Source organism: Musca autumnalis, unplaced genomic scaffold (assembly GCF_047663935.1).
Source record: "Musca autumnalis isolate F117 unplaced genomic scaffold, ASM4766393v1 scaffold_2, whole genome shotgun sequence".
Classification (NCBI taxonomy): domain Eukaryota; kingdom Metazoa; phylum Arthropoda; class Insecta; order Diptera; family Muscidae; genus Musca; species Musca autumnalis.
Genome location: NW_027411755.1, coordinates 268,049,881 through 268,069,815, shown reverse-complemented (window position 1 = coordinate 268,069,815; position 19,935 = coordinate 268,049,881). Strand labels below are relative to the sequence as shown.

At 33.8% G+C, this 19,935-nt stretch overlaps 1 protein-coding gene across 1 annotated transcript; it reads right to left on the bottom strand.

Moving 5' to 3' along the window:
• Positions 1-3,653: 3,653 nt before the first annotated feature.
• Positions 3,654-5,429, bottom strand: LOC141393459 (odorant receptor 33b-like). The gene is made up of 2 exons (XM_073966445.1): positions 4,646-5,429; positions 3,654-4,240 (listed from the first exon to the last, which is right to left on the bottom strand). The coding sequence occupies exons 1-2, from the start codon at positions 5,380-5,382 to the stop codon at positions 3,829-3,831; spliced, it is 1,149 nt and encodes a 382-aa protein (XP_073822546.1). The 5' UTR covers positions 5,383-5,429; the 3' UTR covers positions 3,654-3,828.
• Between the last annotated feature and the right edge of the window lie 14,506 nt (positions 5,430-19,935).

Below are 19,935 nucleotides of genomic sequence, written 5' to 3'. Positions count from 1 at the left end.
AAACATTTTTGGTTTTCGCCATATATATATCTATATATATAAGAAAGGATGATGTTAGTTACTACGCTTATAACTCAAGAACGGCTGAACAGATTTGCATAATTCGCACCAATTCGGAATGGTATCATGGCAGAAAAGGATAAAACCTAAAAAAATCGCGAAAATCTGGGAAAAATTTGCAAAAATATTTTTTACATTTTTTTGACACATTTCTATTTAGCTTCGTGTTGGGAGTATACCGTGACACTTTTTTTGACAGTTTTTGGCAAAATTTTTTTATGCACCAACTGTCAGGGTCCATTCTACTACTCTGTTTTGTCAATTTCTGAAAGTTGTATAGACATTTTTTTATTCACGATGAAATCGATGTTCATTTATTTTTAAGCGTCTTTTTAGAAAATTAACAGCGAAAACTTTGTCAAAAAGAGAGAGAGTTTAGTTTACAGTTTGTAAAGATTAGTAGTGGTTTCGGTCAGATTCCGATTAAAAAGATGAAGATGATAACGCATGAAATGGTTTCCACAGTTTTGAGGAAAAAAGTACCAAATTTACAAAATCGGTGGGTTATTTGAAAAATCTAGATCTCGGAGGTAATTTCAATGGAAATGAGGTTGTGGCATATACATACATTTGCATACTTTTAAATCGTAAGTAAAAACATCTTCGAAAGATCAGATATGTCGTATAAAATTTGAGCAGTACCAGATATACATTGACTGTCTACGTCCTGTCATGTTACTTAAAATTGATGTCCCCACTGAAAAGGAGTACGAATTCAATCAGTTTAGTTCCCGCAGAGCTGGAACCCAGTTGCAAATGGTCAAATACAAACATATGTATGTATATCGAAAAAGTATGATATTCAACGTTGCACAATGGTCCCAAATCCAAATTTTCTGGCCAAAACTATTTCAACGTCCATTTTGTATTGAAATTAATTATTATTTTTAATAAATGTGTACAAACAGCAATTCTTACGTTTTATCGACCAAAATGACCAAAAACTGCCAAAATTTGTTGAACAGGGTTGTATCGTTGTGTGGGGTCTAAACCAAAACATTGACCTATGTTAACAATTTTTGGTACAAAGGATTCATATCTTGCAAGAGGTCGAAATACCATATTTCAGCCGAAACGGTCATAAAGTGTCGCTAAAATTCACAAAATATCTAAAATCGGACGGTACTTTTATGTGGGGACTATGACAAAAAATGGACCTATTTTCAAAAAACATACACGTACTTGTTTTCTACACTCTGAAACCCTTAAATATGAATTTTAAGAAAAATCGGTTGATAGATGTAGGTTTTATCGTTCTATTTCAATTGGATACTACGTAAAGTCACAACAGGTATTTACAAAAAATTCTCCCATCTTAAAATAGAAAAATCCACTTTATTTTAACTGTGGCAAATTTGAGCAGGAATTTATTTCTCAGTTTATTAGTTCAGACCCCCAGCTATCTTCCAAAATCAATTTGGAGGTGGACAAACTTGGACATTTTTTTAAAAGTTTAAATATATTTTAAAAATATTTGTAAAAAATAATTTTTATATATATATAAAAATTGATTTTATTACGCTAATTTTACAAATTTCATCGCCCTTTTTGTAAATATTATAAAAGTACTCATTAACAGCTTCCCGATTCATAATAACTTTGGTCTCACTTCTGTATATTTATCAGCGACGCAATACAACAAAAATTGTATATTTTACAGCACAAAGTCCGTTTTATTTTTACATAAAAAAAGTGTCAACTTTGGTACTGCGCCAATCAACGAATACTAACGTTATTTACAAAAACTAATTATTTTCAGATGACTTGAGGTGTTTTTTATTATTCTGTGCAAAAAAAAGTTAAAATTTCGAAACTTCAAAAATAAGGTTTTGGCCAAAAATTTCCTGATTGAAACCTATGTGCGTTGGGAAAAAAACAAGTAAGAAGGTATCAGTCAGCTGTATCCTCAGCCTTTAACCAAAAACAAAAAAGAAGCAAACACAAGTTTAAACAGCGAGTTTAAACCAAGTTTGGAAAAAATTTTTGAAAATTTTGAGAGTTATCCTTCATACTAGCTGTTTAAGTTTGTGGTGGCAGGGTGTCATGGACTTTCTCCGGAAAAATTGTACCGTTGTAGTAGGAATAGTGAAAAAAAAACTTCTGCAAAAAAATCAAATAGATCCGATACGAGTTTTCAAAGTCCACTTTTCCAAAATTTAGTGTGGGCACTCCGAAGGACTGGACCGACTGGACTGGATGAAATAATACGGTGTGCAAAGTTTGAACCAATCAGAAACTCCCTGCGAGAGTTATCTTCAGGATTTGGCATTTTAGATGGTGCCATCAGGGTTTCTTGGAGTTTTTAGGCCAGTATCTCAGGAGGTATGGACTTTCCCCCGAAAAAAATTGTACCTTGGTAAAGGGGCCGCAATGACAATCTGCTGAAAATTTTTCAAAACCATCCGAGAAAAGCTCCTAAACTTCATTTATTCCGAATTTTGTGTGGTAGGTACACGAAGGAGTAGATTGATATGGTCCATATTCAAACCCGATCTATACCCGAAAGTAGTAATACGATTTGCAAAGTTTGGACCAAATCGATTGCGCGCTTCGGTAGCTATCGTTCACACCATTTTACAGAAAATTTCGAACTTTTGTGGGGGAGGTACCCGAACGAGTGGACCGATATGGGTCAACTTCGAACATAAACTAAGTTTGGGCAAGGTATTATGAAATTCAAAATTCGAGAGTTATCGTGCACACAAGCCAGACAGACGGCGGACAGGTCTAAATCGACTCCAAATTGTTTGAAAGAACTTCGTCCAAACACTCTTGGGGTCTAAAACTATTATTTCGATGAGGACATTTAGCCTAAAGGCTGAGAGTATAAAAAGCTAGAAATAGGCGGTACTGTAGATGTATTGATCGAATTATGGACAAATATTCTGTATCGGGCGACATAATAATTTGTGATATTGATACAATTACCGCAGTTGTAATTCAGAGATGAACAAGAAGAGTGCGCCCCTCTAATTTATATTAGGATTCTGCATACAAATGCACTCTCCGTGTTCATCTATGATTTTATTCCGGACTTTCGAATTCGGGAGATCACTTTAAACAGAGAAGTGAGAAAGAAAATCAGGCGAAGATGGTAACTTTTATCAAGTATCGGAGTAATCGGATCACTCTGTTCGAAATAGGATAATTGATTAAAACGCAAACTTAAACGAGATCTAATAAACCAAATTCTTCAACTGTGCGTCGCAAAATATGTTATTTGTTCAATAAATATATCTTAGTCCCGATTTACAGTTGCCCAGTTTATGGGACAGAGATTCGAGGAAAATAGAAACACTTTGCCCCTCAGTAGCCTCTTTCTTCGGCAAACTGACATCGAAAGTACAATTATCAAATGTGCATCTGCGTCAAAGATCGTCCTAAAAAGATCAAAACAAAGAAATATTTGCAATTGAACTCGATATAGCAATAATAGTATAATAGGTTTGAACAAAAGCCATCGACTTCAGTATCTAACAGACTGCGAGACGAAGTTCGCCGGGTCCCCTAGTATATATATATATATATATATATATATATATATATATTGACTGTTTATATGATTAATTGGTTCAACATAGAGATCAAAAGGGTTGTATTAAGACTTTAACTTTAATTTTAGGTTTAAAACATTTTTGATAATTTTAGAACAGACTCCGAGTCCGAAACCCTGCTCAAATTACATTTTAAAGTGCATTTAACTTTATACTGTGCATATACATATATGTATGTGTGTTCAAATGTGATCAAAAGATTTTGCTTTTGCATCTATTTAATATTTATGACCAGAGTAAATAAAGAGTAAGCCATTTTCAATATTGCGAAGAAATTTTCTATTTGCATTCCAACTATTCCTCCGGCCTTCATAGTGATTTTGGGCAACGTGTTCTGTACGAAAATTTTCATATTTTTACGAAAACGTAGCGTCTGATTCGGCCAATTACAGCAAAATATGGCATAGCTTAAATCGTTGAACTCCTGTTGGCAAATACTGCCATAATAATATGGCGGATATAGTTCAACAGCAATTGCCATTATGAAAATTGAATAATACACATATGCAGCCAAATTATCGACGAAGAATATTAAATAGACCAAGGCCACACAGATATTCAATCCACTGGAAATGTATAAAATCAACTGTGCATAAGATTGGGAATCTTGCACCAAATCGAATAATCTGAAAACAAAAAGAATGTTAGTGAGTTCTCTTCCACTTAGAAATAATTATTAAAAACAAACATTGTTCCACAACATCCCATACGGGACAAGGGAGACTTCTCTCATATCAATGAGTGCACCCCGATTCATATTTAGCTCAATGATATGGGACCTACTGTTTATCGCCGAGTCCGAACGGCGTGTCTTAAGACACCACTTATGGAGAAGTTTTTCAAGGCTGAAATACTCAGGAAATGTCGCCAACATTACTGAGGGGTATTTTGCCACCGTTGAAAAATGTTTGATGTTGCTTGGCCGGGGAATCGAACCCCCGACCTTCTGCGTGCAAGGCGGGCGTGCGTACCATTGCACCACGGTGGCAGAAATAATTAGAAATAATTATTGCTTTCATTTAAATACTCACTTCATCAGTTTTAGATGGTCTTCGACACACTTTCTGAGATTCACCAGATTATTATCTTCAGTTTTCTTAGGATCATAACCAATGCGGGACACTCGCATGCCCAAGAGTCGAACATGACCGCTTATTAAGCATAACATTACACCAGCTGGAGCATCGTTCAACAAATTCTGCACAATTTGTGTAGTAACGCCCATAAATTGATACATCAGCACTGACCAGTAGACAACTGAAGAAGAATTCCAGTCAAATGGAAACCAAGCCGGGTACATAAGTCTTCTCTCCGAGTCAAGTAATACCATTGTTATTCCAGCAACGTTGGCTCCCATATACATTGTAAAATATAGTTTAGTTATCAGTCGGGCATACTTCTTTGGACCGTTTGTAAAAAACTCATATTCCTCTCTACTTCCAACGCTTCCATCTAGTTCAAGAAATACGCTTTCTATAACGTACATCTGTTGCAGTTTCATGCGCAGACAAACGAATTTCATGCTACATACAATGCAGGTAATGGTTATTGACAGATTTTTGAATATTTCTCCCTGATTGGGTAAACTTAATAGACCCAGGGTTAAGTGCATTGGATACCAAATGCTAATCGCAATGTTTAACACCAAATTGTGAAAAATGTTGGCATACTTATTCTCAAATCCTTTGAAACCCAATAGCCTCCATAAAATCCAAAATATTTTGAAATTCTCAACACTGTTAGTTTGATAAAAACTACCGAATGTCATGGTCGCTGAATTTAAGTTATTGTACTCTTAACTCAACGGCTGCGAAATATCAATATAATGTTTATGTTGAAGTATTTATTTACTTTGAGAAATTATTTGGAAATAATGGGAACGAATCCCTTTAAAAAGTGTTGCAAGTACAGACTAACTTGCAATATAAAAGTCTATAGTGTGACACGTTTACTTCCCTCAATTTATGGAAACTCTTTTAATAATTTACTTTTAATTACACGTTTCGTTTATTTTATGAAAACATTGTCCAAAGACGATTAACTCGAGTCATTAGTTAAGTAATGAATGGCACGAACGAATTTTTAATACATCTATCCTGACAACGATTTCGAAAGATTTTGTATAAATACAGGCGGGTAATTTTAAAAACCGAAATTTTTTAATTGATTGGTAATAACTGAATAATTTAAAATACAAAACACATAGTAATCCTTTCATTAATGAGTGTTTGCCTTGGTGGTGTTTACCCATACACCAGAACCAAATAGAGAGTAACCACAATATAATTTGCATGTTTGTGTATAGATGTATAGCATTATTGTAAACCTGTAACTAATATTTTTCTTAACTTAAACGAAAAGTAAAAAAGTAACTAAAATCATTAGTTTTGAATTCTTTAAGAATTCTTTAAGATATTAAATGTTATAATATATTTTTTTAACAAGAGATTTTTTATAAAACTATATTAGATGGAGCTTTTTGTTATTCAATATACATATTCAAAATGTTTACACTTTTTCGGATTGTTCCATGAAATATCCTTATGAAGACGCTTGGAGGGGGTATATTAGATGACACAAAGGGAACCTCAGAGAATTAGCCTCCAGACCTCTATTTAATTTGTGGACTGTAAATAATAGGAGCACCAAACCCAATGATGATGATGATGAACAAAGAGGAGATGGTATCTAGGTAAAATCAGCTTGCGACAATAATAATTCAAAATGACCAATAGATTTAAAAAGCAATCCAGTGAGTTTATTAATACAATAATGGTAGTTGTTCACAGTTGTAGGAATGTAGGCCAAGTGAACGAGCTTAGCCAGTCTTACATCCTAGGAAGTGTAGTTTTTATGTTACGTACATTTTGATAATACGCTTAACATTATGTTAACGTAAATTAGTACAATTCATAGTTATCAAGTTCAAAGTAGATGTAATTCACAATAGAAATGAAAATTCAGTTAGATTTTGGTAGGACTTAAATGTACTTAAAATTAATTCCAAATATATAATCTAAGTTCAAACTTATGAAGTTTGGACACCTTATATTTTAATTATTTTGAGTTAAGAACCAACTTACTGATAAAACTGACAGAATGTGACCTGTAGTGCTATTCTGTAACTCATTATTTTTTAATTTCCGACAAACGAACATAACACCTTTTCTTCTTCTTTAAAGTACATATGGTAAATTTCAAATTTCCTTTTCAATACCATTGAAAAAAATTAAAATTTTTTTGGGAGCACACCCGCGATTTTTTGTACTTAAGTTAAGTTAAAAAAATTGTGGTTTGAAATATGTTCGCGTTCACAAAATTGGATGCTGCACCCAAAAGTTATAGGGGGTTTTGTTCCCTTATAAAGAAAAAATATTTAAAAATTCCCTTTGGGTTTTAATAAGAAAATATATGTATAAATCGTTAACAGAATGTTATATCTATCCGCTGATGTTAAAATATTTCTAAATTTGTTTTTATTTTCGCGGAAAATCAACAAATAATGAAAAAATCTTAAGCTAGGGTCACACTAGGCAAATATTTGCTCCAGCGACAGGGAGTGTTTGTTTACTGAGAGCTTGTGAGCATAAATTTCAATGCATTACTTACACTCATTTGCTCTCAGTAAGCACACACTGCCGGTCGCTGTAGCAAATATTTGCCTAATGTGACGCTAGCTTTAGAGTAAATTTAATTTATTCTAACTCAGAGTCCATATAAATCTAAAAAAATATATATATTTAAAATCTCTACAGCATCTAGACAACGCATAGAAATATGTGTGTACAAGTTCCGATACAGGCGTATGGACATGTAGGGGTTCTAAATCTACAGAGTAGTTTTAGAGCCGAAATTAATTGTTGCCCAAAGACGAACAACAACACTTTAATCAATAAAGACAACACAACAAGTATTCAGGCGATACTTACGTGTTGCTATTAGGAAACTGGTGGTGTAGGTTAAATGAAACACTAAGTTTAATAGACGCAGGCGGTCTGAACTTTGGTTTTATTTATTTCATAATTCTTTTGCGGCAAAGTTGCTGCTTCTGCTCAAAGCTTTACAGATGATTATAGATGTGACGTTTTAGTGATGGGATATTTGTGACATTTATATGGCGTCGATAAATACAATAGTCGAGGTTTTGGCAGGTATCGGTATCTTCATGCGATTGGTTCCAAACCTCGACAATGTGAGACCAAAATTATAAAGATTGGGTTCATAACATGCATATTACAGCAACAACAAAAGACAAAAACTTATTGTGTATTATTTCAAAAATATATTTTTTGGTTTGATACGAAAAATTGGAGAAACATTTTTAGGAGTTATTCTACTATTTCGCTAAATTTCCATACAAAACCTGAAGTATTTTGCTAAAACTTCTTCGAGGAAAATAGTTTGTCATCGTGAAAGTATATTTCCTTAGAATGATAATCAATAGTGTTAAGAAGTACAGAATAATATTGAAATCACAATCAAAGAAAAAACACAAAAGTTAAAAAGCGCGTAATTCGCGAATCCGTTTAAATCAGTTGAGGTGCATGTGCTTTTCAGATACAGGTAGTCCATGTCTATCAATATACATGGATTTTTCCATGTTTCATTCAGCGGCCAAAGTGTGCCATCAGTTGCATCTTACTATTCAAAAAACCTTCAAGTGGGCAAAAATTACGCGATGTGCATATGATTATAAGGTGCATCCGATTTCAATGGCCGCCTATTAAAAATACGTCAATATAAATTATTTTAGACAGATTCGTCAAGAACTGCGGATGTGCCACCACATTCTATTTTGGGATAAATAGGGATATTACTCCCGAATCTTTGTAATTTGTGACACACCTTTTTGGCAAATATAATAATCGCGTACAAAGGATTACATTTATGTAAAAATAATCAAAGAAAATCGCGGTTCAATTCGCGGAATTGTCAAAATATATTTTTGCAGAATTTCCTACTTTCAAGGTATATATATCCGGCGTTTTAGTGAATAGATTCGAACGCGGAAGGGCTTATTAGATCCGGCACGTAAAAAAACTAAAATCACGCGGGGTTCAGGGGTACCTGTACGACAGTTGTAAATTTTAAAGCCAAAAAATAGGGTTTTTCAGAAAATTTACGCACCAAATTTTCGCCTTTGAACTCCTATTACTAGGAAGCTGTACGGAGCACACTCATGAGATATACATCGAACGACGTGGAATCGCGAGTTCTACAATCCAATAACTAGTTTGGATTATTATCTAATTTCACCCTCTAATTATAAGAAAAATTTGAAAAACACTGAAATCAAAACTTCAAAATGTCAGCATCGATTTTAGGGGGATGCAGTGTATATATCGAAAAGTCATACACTAGAACCATGTTGCCCAAGGGGTATTATTTAGTTTTTTCTTTATGCACAGGTTTGAATTTTGCGTGGTTTGGCCAGAAATCAAGAAAGAACACAAAAAAACTTGTTTACTTCAACACATTTTTCCCATTTTTTTATATTACCACCAACTTAGCTTCCACGAAAATTATTTGTTATGGTCCATATTATGAGATCGTGGCTAAAACACTTCAATTATTATAAATATATTCATATCTTATAAAATATATTAACAGTTCGCGAATTATTAAATGGTGAACCTCAACTTCAACGATTGTAAAACTTTTTTGAATATTACCATATCCAGATATCACACAAAGTTTTGTATCATTTTTGCCTTATTAAATTTTCAATTGAACACATTTTTGACCACAAGGACTGATTGTGATAAAGATATTTATCCCAAAATTCTTTTAAAGTTATTTGTATGCCATTGATTAATTAATTTATTGAAATAAATACTTCCAAAAAGAGACTTGTGTCGAATATTTCCAATCAAAAATTCTCTACAGATAATTTTTTCAAAACTGGTTTTAAAACCAGCTCTTGTAAGAAAATAGTATTCTTTTATGTCATAAAAGCAACAAAACGTTACTATTTTACCAGAAGTGGTAGAGTCCTTGCAAACCAACTAATAAACTTCAGAAATTATATTAAAAAAGGACTACGTTTTTATCAGGAGCCGACGAACTACGACTCACAGAATCCGAATCCTACGCGCAGTACTGTTTGAGACTACGAAATCCATATTTGGTCTTTGCAGAAACATGGTCGAAAGAATATCTCTGAAAAAAAGAACGACCAAATTTTAGCTAATTCCTGGCAAAAAAATCCGTTGTTGCGTTGTTGTTCCGGTTTATTTCTTTCTATCTTAATTGTAGTAGAGTCTTATAGACTCGATGACATTAACAACTTGTCAAGAACTATGCCCAAAGATTAATCACGTATGTCTACACAGCGCACGTTGGGGCAAGATTGAAAAAAAAGGGTCTTAATTGAAAAATTGAAACACAAATTTTTGATAATCTGTCATGACAGGGTTAACGAGTACAAAATTCTACCTCACTAGCCAAAATAGCAAAGTCGTATGTTGTTTACTTTTCGTGTGGCACAGTGTTAAAGTTCAACATATTTTTAAAATTTAAGAAACAGGTGAAAAGTATTAAATTTTGCTGCTTTTAAATCGCCATAACGTAGTTTTTGCTACATAAACTTGGAATTTTCATAATGGATATTTCAAACAGAGGTAATTCTTAATATTATAGGAAAAAATTGTACTGAAAAAGTCTTGTAGAGCTGTGTTTAAAAAATTCGTCAAAATGTGTCCAAATTTTGCATAATTTTGAACTGTATTGGAGTATAACAAAAAAGAGTGTCGAGAAGGTCGTGAGATTTTTTTTTGTATTTTTCTCTTGATTGTTGTCTTTGATAATGCGCAAACAAAACTTGCGTCTTGCTTGCGCATTTTGAGTTATGTCAAAAATGGTGGAAATAGCCTTGGGTCAAATTGTTTGCATTTTGGGGTTTTTGTCTTCATTTTCCCTGTTATTGTTGTACAGTATGTCGTGTTTTGGTTTAATGTCTGTGTTCACCCTACATAAGATAATGTGTGCAAGTCCACCGTTATGTTATAGTTACTATATATAATGATTTATATAAAATGATTGCGATGCACAAGGGGTGAAATAGCAAAAAATGGAGATTAATTAATTAGTTGGTTTTTGGTATAACTGTCGTTACATGGTAATATGGTAGAAAATTCTAAGTCTTTAACCAAAATGTCAAGATCATATATTGTTACACTGTGATAAAGCTAAAGAATTTTTAATAATTTAAAGAGCACCATAAAAAATTAAATTTGTTTGGTGTATAAAGAGTAATATTTTTTTAAGCATCAAATGTGACCTTTTTATAATGGAATCGTCAACTTCAGTTAGAAATCTGAGTCTTAGAAAAATATATTTATGGCAAAAGAAGTTTAGAAGCATATTAAAAAGTAATTTAAAATGTACCCATTATTCCCTATTTTTGAAAAGTATTTAGAGTTAAAAAGTAGCGGATTATTTTATATGTATGGATGTTATTCCAAAACGAGAATATATAGGGATGATGTTTGATAGAAATATTTTCAATCCCTTCAAAATTCAGAATTCACAATTTGAGCCGGTTTAGTTGCAATATATGCATAAAATATTCGGAAACCCCCAAATTTTACTGTACCTCTATATGGGGCCTATACCAAAACATTGACCTATATTGACAAATTTTCACACTATGAATTCTTAGGCGTTCAGAACTATAAATCCTAATTTACAGATAAATGTACTAAAAAATGTGGTCAAGACCCTCGAAATACATAAAATCGGGAGATAGCCTTGTATGGGAACTACACTAGAATATTGACCTAACTTAATAAATTTTTGCCAAATATTAGCCTAACCAATAATTTATCATTTTTGAAGATTTTAGATTCATCAAATAAGAAATGTAGACAAACCCGTAAAAACACTTCATAGTTTTCGAATTCTGAGTGGGTGAAACTCGGATTCATCGATTGTAAAAAATTTTTGGTTTTCGCCATATACCCTCATTAGCATATATGCAGAGGTGATTTATTATGATTTTATAGCATGGTTCTTTAAACACTCAGCCAATATGCTATATATTTATTTAACTACATCCGTTCGTCTGTTTGGCAGGCTGGTGCTATAACTCTAGAACGGATTAACCGATTCGAACCAAATTTTGCGCTACGTAATATTTTGCTCAAACTTACTTTAAGTTCGAAGATGTGCCATATCGGTCCACTCCTTCGAGTACCTCCCACACAAAAAATTAAAAAAATGGTGTGAACGATATCTCTCGAAGGGAGCAATCGATTTGGCCCAAACTATGCACATAATATTATTCCTTTCAGATATATTTTGGAAGTTTAGGAGCTCCTCTCGGCACAATCTTTTTTGGGGGACAAGTCCATACTTCCTGATATAATGGCCCAAAAGATCCAAGAAACCCTAACGACACCAACTAAAATGCAAATCCGTAAAATAACTCTCGCAGAAAGTTTCTGATTGGTCCACACATTGCCAGTGATGTATCAGTCCGTCTTCCGGGTACCTCCCACACAAAATTTGGGAAAAGTGCAGCTTGAGGACTCGTCTCACATCTATTTTAAATTGTTTGCAGAAGGTTGTTTCCACATCGGTATTTTTTTCCGGAGTAAGTCCATACTTCTGTGATAATGGTCCAAAAGCCGGCAAATATTAAAATAGATAGTGCGCAAGATAACTCTCAAACTATTTCAAAAATTTCTTCCAAACTTAGTTTAACGTAATTAATTCGATTTCTCTGTGAATCAGAAGTTTGCTTACTTACAAATCTTTTGTATATGTCAATGGTTGGGTTTAGCTCCACATTGCGGTACATACAGGTTCCACGATTTTGATGCAAACTCGTGATACAAAATCAATATATATTTTGTATATAAAAGAGCTTAGTGATGAGTGAGTGACTGACTGACATATCATCGCCCAGACGAAACCGCTGAAGCTAGAAAGTTGAAAGACTGTGGGGTGCTGTTGGTGTGTAGGGATGATATAAGGCTGGGTCAAAATACCAAAACACTTTAGAAAATATTCGATTTTTATACTTTTTTCTCCGATTCTGGTCCATAGATAACAAACCGTCCAAAATTTAAGAATATAGTCAACTACAAAAATTTACCTAAGATCTCAGTAAACTACTTTCTAGAACGTATGAACTTCCTAGGAACGGTTCTTCAAGCTCAAAAGTTCAATTATATTTGCCCATTCTTCCTGTTCAGGTCCGTAAATACATGACCTTTAAAATTTTTTTCAATTTTGAAGAGTTTGTTATTTACAGACCTGAGTAGGGGATAATGTTAAGAATAATTGATTTGTTTGTGAATTTCAGCTTAAAGCGTCATTCCGAGAATTTTCATATGTTCTGGAAACTTGTTTACTGAAATCTTAGGTACATTGTTGTAATTTACTGTATTTTTAAATTTTGGAGGATTTGGTATTTATGGACCAGAATCCGAGAAAAAAAAAAGAATAAAAATCGAATATTTTCTAAAGTGTGTTGCTATTTTTACCTTTAAGAACTTTTCGCAGACTGTTCGTATGTTCCAGAAAGCTGTTTACTGAAATCTTTGCTACATTATTGTAGTTGATTGTTGTCTTGATTATGGATCGGTTTTTAGTATCTGTGAACCAAAACCAGAGAAAACAGGATAAATATTCCATTTGCTTTGTTATTTTGACCTTTAAGAACCGTTTATGCAAAGTTCGTATGTTCTAAAAATATGTTTATTGAGATCTAAGGTACATTTTTATCGTTGGCTGTTTGCTTCAAATTTGATCGGTTTGATATCTGTAGACCAAAACCCGAGAAAATGTGAAAAAGGAATTACATGTTGACGATTATGACGTAGAAGATGAAATTTTATGGAGTTTATGTGTTCACAATTTTTATTCTTATTGAGATGTGCTACAACTTTGCCTCTGAGATAAATTCAAATTGCTTAACGGTTCGGAAGATATAGTCCTGACAAAATTACCCCTTTTGACATCAAAGCACCAAACCTTTGGAGGCCTATAAACGTGAAAGTTGATGAGATAAACGGCGAGGCACGCGTCTTCTCTTTTTTGGTCTTCTATCACGCTGCGGTGAGTGTAGGATTGAGGAAATTTTAATGGGTACGGAAAGTACTAATTTTGGTACAATTTGGATTTAGGTGACAGAGCTAGAATCTTGAAATTTGGAATTAAGATTTACTGTTGGACTGTATGATTGAGGTAGTTATGGAAATTCGTACTGTTGTTATTTTGTATTAATGTCGGTATAGGGTTGAGATACATTGGAGTATGTATGTCGTTGTCGAAATACGTACAATAAGTATACGAAAATTACTTATTGGTACTCAATTTGTTGTTGGGTGTAGGGCCAGAACTGGAATCTGAATTTTTTGGAATTTGGGTGAGTATTGGCGTGCAACGTTGGTCTCGCTGTTGATGTGTAAGTGTGAGATACAGTTGATTTGTTTGAAAATCGAACTATAGTGGTACGAACAGTACTTAAATAAAAATAAAAATTGGTGTTCGTCATTTCCATATTTAATATTGTTTATTTGTTTTTATACCCTCAGCCTTTAGGCTAGAAAGGGTATATACACTTTCATACGGCCAACATGTGCCTCATCGAAATAATGGTTTTAGACACCAAGTATGTTTGGACGAAATGTGTTTCAGACAATTTGGAGTCGATTGAGCAATGTCCGTCCGTCCGTCTGTCTGGCTGGCTGGAGCGCACGATAACTCTCGAACGGATAAACCGATTCGGTTAAAAATTTTGGCTTTCGTAATAATTTACCCAAACTTAGTTTAAGTTCGAAGATGGGCTATATCGCTCCAATTCTTTCCGGTACCTTTCCCATAAAAGTTCGAAAATAATCGCAAAATTTGTGAGCACTATAACTCTTGAAGGGATTAACCGATTTGGTCCATACTTTGCACATCCTGAAATGTGTACCAGACTTAGATAAGGTTTCAATATGGACTCAATCGGTCCCCACCTTCGGGTACTTTCCACACAAAATTTCGGAAAAATACAGTTTAGGACCATCTCTCGAATCGCTTTGATTTTTGTTTTAGCAACTTGTATTCACTGCCCCCCATAGGACGGTACAAGTTTTATTAGGGGTAGGTCCATACTTCCTGAGAAAATAGCATGAAAGTTGCAAAAAAAAAACCCTATGACACCGTGTGAGGTGGTGCAAGATAACTCTAGCGGATCTGCCGATTCGGTCCATCATTTGGCCTTAGTAATATTTTGTTTAAACATAGTTTAAGTTCGAAGATAAGCCATATCGGTCCATTCCTTCAGGTACCTCCCCACAAAAGTTTAAAAACGTTCGGAAAAATTGTTCGTACGTTAACTCTTGAAGGAAGTGGCCGAAGTGGCCATACTTTACACATCTGTATATAGATCAGGTTCAAATACGAACTATATTTGTCCACTCCATCCGGTACCTCTTACACAAAATTTCGGATAAGTTCACTTTAAGACCTGATATCGAATCACTTTGATTTTTGTTGAAGCAACTTGCATTCGCTGCCTCAATTACGATGGTAAAAGTTTTTTTCAGGGGCAAGTCCATACTTCTTGAGCAAACAGCCCGATGGGTGTAAAAACCCCATAGGCGCCATATGTAGTGGCTGGAGATCCACTTCCATAATGGTCAGTGTCGATCCATTCCTTTTAGTATCTCCTCCGCAAAAATTTTGATCATTAATCCTAATCAACATTTTTGTCGGTTCAAACGCCCAAAATTTTTAAAACTCCCTAAATACATAAGTTTTTTTTGGGAAATAATTGTTTCAATATACACAGGCTGAGGGTATATCTCTGTCGGCAAAGCCGACTGATACTTTTTTACTTGTTTTATATCCTTTCCGCATACGAAGTAGCGGACACTTTGCTAGTATCTTATATAATAATTATTGTGTTTGCTTCGTTGCTCAGAGGCTGAGTGTATGTCTCAGTCAGCACACTTGTTTTCATTTATTTAGTCCTCCTCAGCACGAGAAATGTGTCGAGTAACCTAACCTACAAAAAATGTGTCACTATAGTATATTGATGAAGTTCCCATACAAGAGAGATTTTGAAAGTTTCAGCTAAATAAGTACACACTGCTAATTAAGCCTAATTTTTCTATGTGTAGAAATCCACCAATCGGCTAGGCCAAACACATATTAAAAATATAATATTTATCGCTGTGATCGAACAATTAATTGTCTGTCCACCTCAAGTTTCCCATATAATTTTAGAAATAAAAGTTTAGGCAATTGATTTGGAAACCCTATGTTGTGATGGGAGCTATAAGAACAGAAATAATTCAACAACAAAGCACATGACAAACTTTGACATTAGTTATTTTCTTATTTCCGTTTTGCTTGTTTAAGAGGTGCAGAGTATAAAGCATAAAAGTTGCCTATTTCCCCCCAATAGCGACAGGAGAACAACAATAGTGGAAAATTGCACAAAACTTCCGGCATCTTCTACAATGCATGGTAGCAGCCCACTGGTGTAATAAAAGAGAACTTTTTTTTTCTGTTGTTGTTTTTAGCTTTCAGTTGGAAGAGGCATATGTGTTTGTTTTTTATTTCTTTCAGCGAAAGTTATTCTATGCCATTTCGAAATGTTTTGTGTAGGCAACACAAAAGAAATGACTTGAGTCCTGTATGTCATAAAAGTACCCAGTGAACACATATACAGACATTGTTATGCTGGCAGGACTACTGCTCAATTTTTTTTTTTTTTTTTTATTTTTCGAACGTTCCCACGCCTCTCTTTCCCACCCCTGCCGACCGAGGGGGCGACCTCCCTTTTCGTAGGGATCGCGTACACACCATGATCCGCACCATGATGGGATATAGAAAGGAAATTCGAAAACCAGCTACAGAATCTACTTCATCAGCCAGTTTTAAAAATCATACAACTACTAATTATTTAAAAATAAGATTATATTAGATTTTATAACTTCCAAACTCGTGCAAAAGTCTACATTATAGTACATGGAATTAAAATCAATACACATTTTGCTAAGGGGTTCACCCATAGAATAATTCGTACGGTGAAAATCTATATATAAGAATTGATAATATCTAGTAGATCTCAAAGGAACATTTATTCTAATAGACGATATTAAGAAATCACACGGCACACTACCATTCAATATTTTTAACACAAACATAGTATTTAACATAATGCGTCTACTTTTTAATGTAGGTAGTCGAATTAATTTTAACCTGCTAGAGTATGAAGGCAGTTCAAAATTACTACTCCAATGTAATCCCCTCAATGCAAAAAGTAGAAATTGTTTTTGCACTGATTCGATTCTATCAGAGTAAGAAGCATATTGCGGATCCCATATGACAGACCCGTATTCTAATATAGGTCTGACAAGGGAAGTGAATAATTGCTTTGTTATATATGGATCAGAAAACTCTTTGGCCCATCTTTTTATAAATCCTAAGACACCATAGGCTTTATTTACCATAGAAATTACATGATTATTAAAATTTAATTTTTGATCCATTAAAATGCCAAGATCAACAAACGATTCTACAGAAGATAAAACAAAATCATTAATAAAGAATTGCTTTATTAAAGAAGATGATCTGGAAAAACACATATGTTTACATTTATTCAAATTTAAATCCATACAATTTACCTTACACCACTGAAAAAGGTTATTTAAATCATTTTGAAGTAAATCAGCTTGCTTCACAGAATTATGGGTAAAGAACAACTTAACATCATCGGCATACATTAGCAATTTTGAGTGCTTTATTGAACTTGGTAAATCATTTATGAACAAAAGAAAGAGAACCGGCCCAAGGTGACTTCCCTGAGGAACACCCGACGGAACTATAATCGATGTTGATCGACATCCGTCAAACAGAACTACTTGCGATCTATTGTGCAAGTAAGATGCTATCCTCTTGACTAAGTTTTCATTGAATCCTATACAATCTAATTTATATAGCAAAAGCTTGTGGTTGACTCTGTCAAAAGCTTTGCTAAAATCTGTATAGATTGTATCAGTTTGGTAACGTCGAACAAATCCTTTTATTACAATAGATGTAAATTGAATAAGATTTGTTATTGTTGAGAGACCACTACGAAAACCATGCTGATAAGGACTTAGCATGGGTTGAATTTTATTGGAAATTACTTCCGTGACTAATTTTTCAAGTTAAATAGTTGTTTCCCTAGTTGTTGTGTACTATCAACCGACCATGTAGACTGTACAATGTACAGAGCCCCACATGCCTTCAAGTGTTTAAGTTAATATTTTATAAAGTAAGCAGATGTAGGTTGCGGAATTCAAAATGCACACATAAATAGTCGAGTAGATTCTTATTATTTTGTATTCTGTTAAAAAAATATATTTCATTTCACATTTTACTTAAAGTAGAAGTACATTTGAGATGTTTATAGGCATTTTAAATAACTAAAGTAGTTTTAAATTCTAAGTCGATGTAGCCTGGTCCTTCTGTGTGCTGTCTGTTTATACCCTACAAAACGTATTGAGATAGACTCATGGTTACTTTTGACGACTTAAACGTTCAGAGTTGATTTATTTATTATAAAAATTTCGGTCAAAGGACAAACGTTATTTTGTAAAATGGATACAACTCCCATATTTATTTTAGGCCGATTTTATGTCCTACTAGCAAATGCCCGCTACTTCGTATGCGGAAAGGAAACGAAATATATATAAACAATATTTAATACGGGAATGGTGAATACTGGAGATTCTGTTGTACTAAGACCTATTTTTATTACCAATATTTTTTCGATTGTAGTCAGAATTTAAAAAAAAAATCTGCCGTATCGCATCCTTACACAGCTACCATATTTTTTATTGCGAATTTCCAAAACTACGTATCATATTGCAAATTTCAGATTTGACTCCTGGTTTTACCCCTTCACTAACACAGCATTCCCTTCCAGTACGAATTTCCAAACACTTAACTTTATCTCACCCCTTCACAACAACAATCACGTACATTCACAATTCAAGGTTCTAGCTTTAGCGGTTTCGTCCAGAACCCGAATAGGTCCGTTAAATTTTCGGCATTCAAAATGGCCATAAAAATCCACGTTTTCGGATATCGGCACCTCTCGACTAAGTGTATTTTAAAAGAAGAACAAATTTATATTGTCCAATTTTCTTTAAATTTGCACCTTGAATACTCAGAGGATATAAAAGTTTAATTTAAAAAATCTCCACTTCAATCCACGTTTATTAGAAGAGATATTTTGAAGATTTAGAGTATTTTGAAAATCTTCTGCACATTTTCCAACCGAAATTCGGAATTTGTGGCATGAAAAGTTAGAAAACTTCCTTACAAAAAATTGTACTTAATGTGCACGGGTATGTCAACCGTATATAACGGAAAAATTTTTGAAGGCATTTCAATTTAGGATTTTTTAATATCAGGGGGTTAATACCTTCTAGTTAACAAAATTGTCGTATTGGACCACGTTTTTAAATTTACATACCAAAGCGCTCAGAACAAAAAACATTTTTTGAAAAGATACTTCACGTTTGACTACCTAATTTAAGTACATTATTTATAAACTCCTTGGCGTTAACATCAAATCAATGGAACAATATTCAGTACAATTTTTCAAACTCAGAACTTTGTCTCAAATTTTAGAGCGATCTTCATTTTTTCCATTTCGTATTTTTGTACAAATAGCGTATTTCCAAATTATATAATCCCAGTTTTGTCCCTACACCCAACACCAAATTTAGTACCTTAACTATTTAAAATGGTTTTGGTACCAATATGTTACCCAACTTATCGTACACATAGGTAAACGTTTTAAAAATTACTTCCTTATATTCAACATATATCCTAACCCCAATTCACTTTTCCAGTTTTACCAGTTCCCCTGAAACCCATAAACACCAAATGCTAATCTAATACCGAATTTCAAAATTCCAGTTCTACCCTTTACAAAATCACAAATTGTACAAAATTCTATACCATATAGCAAATACCAAAAGGTACCAAATTTTGTATCATTTAGCACTTTTCGTACACGATTTCCAATGTAGTTCCATTTAGCACTTTTCCATAAGTACGAATTTCCAAAAACCTTTCTTTTTTACTCTCCATCAGTGACCTTCATTCCAAATTTCAGGATTCCAGCTCCATCCGTTCACCCAAATCCAAATTGTACTAAATTTAGTACCATTTAGTACTTTTCGTATTTACAAAAACCTTTCATTGTTACTCTTCAGCAGTGACCCACATTCCAAATGTCTGTATTCCAGCTCAATCCGTTCACCCAAATCAAAATTGTACTAAATTTAGTACCATTTAGTACTTTTCGTGCACTTATGATTCG

Bases quoted from the DNA above. Each gene is read 5' to 3' on its own strand.
- LOC141393459 (XM_073966445.1), bottom strand. From the start codon at position 5,382: ATGACATTCGGTAGTTTTTATCAAACTAACAGTGTTGAGAATTTCAAA. The intron at 4,241-4,645 runs GTGAGTATTTAA...TTTTGTTTTCAG, and splicing joins GACCATCTAAAACTGATGAA to ATTATTCGATTTGGTGCAAG.